The sequence below is a fragment of the Manduca sexta genome, unplaced genomic scaffold (genome assembly GCF_014839805.1).
Source record: "Manduca sexta isolate Smith_Timp_Sample1 unplaced genomic scaffold, JHU_Msex_v1.0 HiC_scaffold_3442, whole genome shotgun sequence".
Taxonomy (NCBI): Eukaryota; Metazoa; Arthropoda; class Insecta; order Lepidoptera; family Sphingidae; genus Manduca; species Manduca sexta.
In genome coordinates this window covers 2,804-9,278 of record NW_023594511.1, presented here as the reverse complement: position 1 = coordinate 9,278, position 6,475 = coordinate 2,804, and the positions used below count along the sequence as shown (strand labels likewise).

General features: G+C 34.6%; 1 protein-coding gene across 1 annotated transcript; it reads left to right on the top strand.

Annotated features, from left to right (window-relative positions):
* Window positions 1-287: 287 nt before the first annotated feature.
* Window positions 288-5,350, top strand: LOC119192957 (the record flags this gene model as incomplete). Its single annotated transcript, XM_037446685.1, has 3 exons — window positions 288-496; window positions 2,663-2,871; window positions 5,214-5,350. Coding segments are annotated over exons 1-3 (425 nt in total), but the record flags the coding sequence as incomplete, so codon positions are not given.
* Window positions 5,351-6,475: the final 1,125 nt, after the last annotated feature.

The window sequence follows — 6,475 nt, the reverse complement described above, 5'->3', positions numbered from 1 at the left end:
GTTGTAGTTTTGACAATGTTAAATGAACTTATTGCAGTCCAAGAAGTGAATAAATGCTGTAGATACCGTCCGTGGTTACGTTTCTTGAGAGTTGAGATATCATAATAAACAGAAAATTCCCGACACATTTGTTTATCTTATTGATCATATTGTAAATTAAAAATCTATTTAATGTTTGAAAAGAAAATTGCCAATTGATATATTCTTGATTTTAATTTATATTAAAATAGGGTTATATAAAAAATATGATATTAAAATAACGACTTGTTTTCCTTGTTACAGACCAGGAATTGGACTATAAGAGGTGTGCGTCAAATGTAAATCTTTCGATTTCGATATGTGGTTCGCAAGTAGTGGGTTGGACATGCAGGCGAGTGGCGGGCCGGCGTGCCAACGAGCACCGGCGCTGGCGACTTGATGTGTGACCGCGCCCTGTTTCCCTACGCTTGCAAAATGGGATCACGACTCGCCGCAGTGATACTGTGGCTAGGTGGAAGTGAGTAGACTTTACCAGTAGTTATGTATTTGTCGATGATTTTTCAGTTTATGGTCATAGTTTGTAACGGTTATTAGTAGGTATTAGGTTAGTAGTACACAAATAGAATCACGGATATTGTTCTGATATCTTTTTGTTAACTCCATAAAAATCATGGAAAGGAACTCCGATACAAAATAAGTTCGCAAATTTTCAATCAAATCCCTCATCTCCAAACATAGAATAACTGTACAAAAGTGATGAATTATTAAAATCACTCCGGATACAATTGAGTTTTCGAATCCAATCCCTTAAGTAAAGCTGATTATCGGAATCCTTCGAAGATCGGGCATTTCTCGAAAATTCTCTAAAGTGCCAATCTCTCTCGACTCGATGGGAGATGGCTGAAATTATTGGCTTGGAACACGCAAGACCATTCATTTATTATACATAGAGTCGGCCGGGTCCGATACACCCTTGTAATGCCGCACTGTGCCATCTACGACATGTTACTCAGCGGAACTTTTACTGTATTATGTCCGATCTTGACATTTATGGCCGACTAAAAGAATGTATTTAGGAATGAACTACCCAGATTACGACAGTGGCTTTTTGATACAAAAATTCTGATCGACAAATCTATTTTGCGATGTCTGCAAAGTTATCTTATGTGTTTTATTGTTTTAGGCAGGCTGTTTATAATAAATTAATATTGCTCAACAATATTTAATTATTGTGTAAATCATTAATAATTATTCTTTACGGCAAAAAATACATAAAATTGCATTAGTTATTATAGACGTGACATGAAATGCTAAACTTTATGTTGGTACATCAAAACCAAATCGAAAATGAATTTTTATTTACAATAAAACCATATGATGAACCGAACATCTAAAATATACATTTATTCTTGTTTAAACAGAGGGTATGAAATGAAATTCATTTCGCATAAATATTAAACTCGCGCCGAAATGAAATATTATGATGTGGCTGGAACCGTAAATTGAATTTGGTTACATCGTAATGAGTTCATGTCGACAGGAATTTTGTATTGGCTTGATCTTGAATTCGATCACGTACAGTTCACTTGATTTATGTATTCCGACCACCTTTAGTATAGCTGAAGGCCAAGATTTGATTACTTACGTCCGACTCGTCTACTCTGTTCGGCAAACTCTTAGCGGATCGACCGCAAATTTATTTATGAGAAATACGAACGTAAAATAAAAGCCTTTTGAACATTTTACAAATAAACGCGTTGCGCAATTAATGATGTTGAAAGCGTGAAATAGGAGTCACGTAAGTGCACTTAGTCTTACAACACATTGATGAAGCATTTTGGTATTTGTTTTAGAGCAATATCTATGTTACTTAGTGTTTATTTGGAAAAAAATAATTTATATGCGAAGGAAATATAAAACTGAATACTTATTTAAATGTGCTATTAATGAAAATGTTGGGCGATGTGCCAGTTTTAATGTATATTTGTGTATTGTTAAATTATAATAATTTAATCGTTTTGACTATTGAATTTATTACATGAAATATTCGAATTTAGCACTTCTCACTACTACTACCACTTCGATTAGACTTAAGAGTCCATTCATTAGCTTAAATAATGATTATTTAAACATCAATAATTATATTTTAAGTTATTTAGAAATAATACAATGCATATTATATAATTATATTGCTTATAATAATAATAACATAATAATATCGCCCTGTATTATATACTTGCCCACTGCTGAGCACGGGCCTCCTCTACTACTGAGAGGGATTAGGCCTTAGTCCACCACGCTGGCCTAGGGCGGATTGGTAGACTTCACACACCTTCGAAATTCCTATAGAGAACTTCTCGGATGTGCAGGTTTCCTCACGATGTTTCTTTCACCGTTAAAGCGAACGATAAATTCACAAAGAATACACACGTGATTTTTTAGAAAAGTCAGAGGTGTGTGCCCTTTGGATTTGAACCTGCGGACATTCGTCTTGGCAGACCGTTCCACACCCAACTAGACTATCGCCGCTTATATATTGCTTATACCTTAATATTATTGTAGAATGTTATATGAGGCAATGAACGTCTCAATGGCGACTAGCTTAACATCATTATAAAAATAACGGTCTACTTAAAACCATACGGAGAAATTATGTTTTCATTTGCTGGTATTTGTAACACAGGTGTGCTAGGCTTGCGCGACATTCAGCTGAGCGTTCCGGAGGCAGTAGGGGTGGGCTCGAGTGCCACCCTCGGCTGCCGCTGGGCTCTGGACACGGGGGAGGCTCTTTACACTGTCAAATGGTATCATGGCGCTCAAGAGTTCTTTCGATTCGTGCCTAAGGAGCTGCCAAACACCAGAGTTTTTTCTCAGACAGGAATCAGCGTTGACGTAAGTATTTATACTGAAATCATTTAATTTTTCAGTTTTAACACTTAAAATAACTAATAATTTCGATAAATTTTGTCCCATAACATAAATGCTTACTCAAGCGCAAATAACTTGACATTAAGGCGTACACTTAAAGTACAATAAAACAAGTAAAGACTTTAAGAAAACTGCTTCTACCTCAGTCATTAACTCGCTGAAGAAGTAAAAATGTGAAAATAAAGAGAAAAAGTACGCTAATGGCTTACTTACGGCGAAACTATAAACAACGTCATAACAGTTATTATATATGGGTCAAAGGCTGCGCGACATCTTGCTAGTTCGTTAAACTAGCTTCGTGAAAAAATCACTTAAGAATCTCGCAGAGCCACGTTAAACCTTTAGCTGTTGGCACGCTGCCATCTCTCGGCTATAACACTGTGTCAAAATAATACATTAAAATTTCTTTCGGAATGTTAAGAATTCCTGGGGTTCCGCGCCATCGGATATGAGCGCTTGCAGGCCTTGCGATGCGCAGTTGTTAGTTGTACGACCGCCATTGAAAGTGACGCAGCATGTTCCTTGAAAATCGGGTCAGCCGTCTCGAACGCGAGACGGGCATGATTTAGTTCGGCGGTTTCTCAAAGTGGACCGACTTTCCATAAGATGGATCGGTGCTTTTAGCTCAATTTGACTCGCTACCAGCTGGGTACGGTAAAGTGCACACGGTCTTACTAATGGCATTACTTGATAGCTCACGTATAAATTACGCATCAGAACATACTTTGCTTCGGTTACGGTTGAACGATGTGATATATTCAACTGGCGACAAGTATAAAGTAACGCTTTTCCACACCATGTATACTTAATCTTATGCCTTCAAAAACATGTACCCGCTGACTTATTATTTCATAAAAAACGTACTTTCTCATTAAATGTAAATATGGCTTAATTTGCCCTGCTATTTATGTCTTTATGCTTTTACGTTGATGTGTTGTCTCATGTATCTCGTGATCTATATAATATAGAACCTATTGTTTCTTATAGTTAAATATTACACATAAACATAATAGATTTATCCTCGAACCTTGCAAAATATTCACACAGGTTTCCGCAACGACATTAGAAAAACGCTCGATATCTAGAATTAAAGTAGCATTTGTAAACTTTTGTTAACTCTCAGAGATTATGAAGGTGTCCGCATTCTACTGACAATATTTATTGAAGAGAACCAGTTTACATATGGCTATGTACAACTCGATTCAAAGAATATGGGTATTTTATTAGTTTTACCACCAAATAGTATCACGTTTGTGTTTTTTGTTTTATAAATCGTACAGCGTTGATTTACAATACATTTTGTTACCCATTTATATACTGATTTCAAATCAGTGTTTAAAGTTATTATTATCTTAGTACGTTGTCATGTCTAAACTAAAAATAGATGACAATAATTTAATTAACTATTTGTAAAAAAGTCCTCCAGCTCCAGCTCCATGTTAGTTCTTAACTCTACAACGCGGAATAGTTGCATGAAAAAGTTGAGCATAATAAGCGCAGCACAGGACGTCTGAGCATGACATATCGGGGAATCACACAAAAATACTAATAAGCCATTGTTATGATTTAATTGCGCACTTTTTGAGGATGCAATTTAATTTCATAATAATATAAACTTCTATGGCTTAGTATTTTTATGTGTGTACCCATGTTTACATTATGTATATTTTGTTATTCTTTGGTTAAACGCGTGCCTGTTGTGGTATTGCAACAGCTAGTTGTCAAGAATAAAAAAGACAGCAATATTCGTTCATTTTAGTGCTGCTCTTCAATCAGTGACTGACAAGTCACTGGTTATTTAAAATGTATTCTGTATGAGTGATAATACAAAAGCTTCAAAATTGTTTAATTTTTATATCTGTTACATCCTGAAACTTTTAATGAAGAAATACATTTGCATATCGGCTGTAAAATCAGGATAAAGGCTGCCTAACTTAAAAGCTACTTTTAGTGAATAAGAAATTTGATAATTAATTAACAGTAACAACAGTACTTTGGTGGAATATTTTTTGTCCTAATATTTGAATGTAAAATAAACATCTTCCAGAAAATTTACACAAGTGTTCCTCTCATGGTTATCCAATAAAGTTCAAGAACTTTAGGTAGTAAAGTGCCAAAAATCGTCTTATTGCAATTATCAAAACTTTTGAACGATCATTTCTCATTTTCCGACGTAGCACAAAATAAAAGTATTGACTACATCCTTCACAATTTAATAAGGTACCAATAATGTAAAGGGAAACATACCAATGTATATTTGGAGGATATAGCCTCACAAGGACTGTTTCTAAATATCCAATTTACAGGTTTCTCGTTCCGGAGCGCAGCAGGTGGTGTTGCGCGGCGCGACGCGAGGCCTCAGCGGCCGCTACCGCTGCGAGGTGTCCGCCGACGCGCCCTTCTTCCACACCGTTTACAAAAGCGCTTACATGAGGGGTTGTGGGTAAGCATTACGTATATACAACAAATCTTTGCTCACGGGTCTGCCCGTGTAAGTCTTTTCCAGGAGTAAAGTTCTACAGCGTTTTGACAAAAAACATCCTACATATATTTTAATCCAGGCTTTAATCTACCTGTTGGAAAAATTGCATACATTTCCATTCAGTAGTTTATTTACTTATCACAATATTAATAAGATTCAAATTTTAATATTAAATGCAATAATAATAATATTAGTAACTATAAACATCTTGTTAAAAAGCAGTTGTAGCTTAAAATATTATAATGGATTAGTTTCTATATTAGTAATATATTATATAACTTCGCCTTGAAGTGATGAAGGTTCAAACTCGAAGTTATATAAATGTTTTGATATCGTATATTTTATTAATATCTAGTTTTGCCACCAATACTGTTGGCTCTAAATGTTTGATGCTATATTTCTTAGAACGAGGGTATATAAATTGTGGCAACTACTAGGAACGGCAATCTATGAATAACACACTTTTTTTATATTTTGGCCGTGAAATACTTTATAGTTGGGTCATTACTAAAACAAATCTATACTGAGCAAAAGTAGTACATTGTTTAAAAAAATATTTTTCGATTTAAAATTATCCTCTTTGACTTTATTGTTAACAAAACAAATGTTTCTCGATTTATACTGATTTTCAATTTACGTCGAGTGTATCATTGTTATAATCACATGTGAACATTGTTTTGTTCAGAGTAGTAAGTCCGTTCGTTTTAAATACGGGCTGTTTTCGTATAATAAATTTAAAGCGATCAACAAACATCATTCCGCTGCGCTTTCAGCGTTTATGCAATGTCGGTTGCAATGTACTTTGCTAATTGTACTGTGGGTATTTTATAAATAAACATATATGTGTAGTAGGCATACACATACATCCAAATAATAATTATAAAATATCTCTATTAAACTTCGTGGAAACTACCTACGTACTAAATTCTCGGGAAACAATAAAAAACTGTGTTGTTTTTGATGTTTTCTTTGTAAACGTAATTTAGATTAATATAAATAAATTAAACTAATGGTGTAGTTTTTGTTATCTAAATGTGAATGTTCTTTTGATCACGTCAATATATTGATCATCTAATGTACCTACTC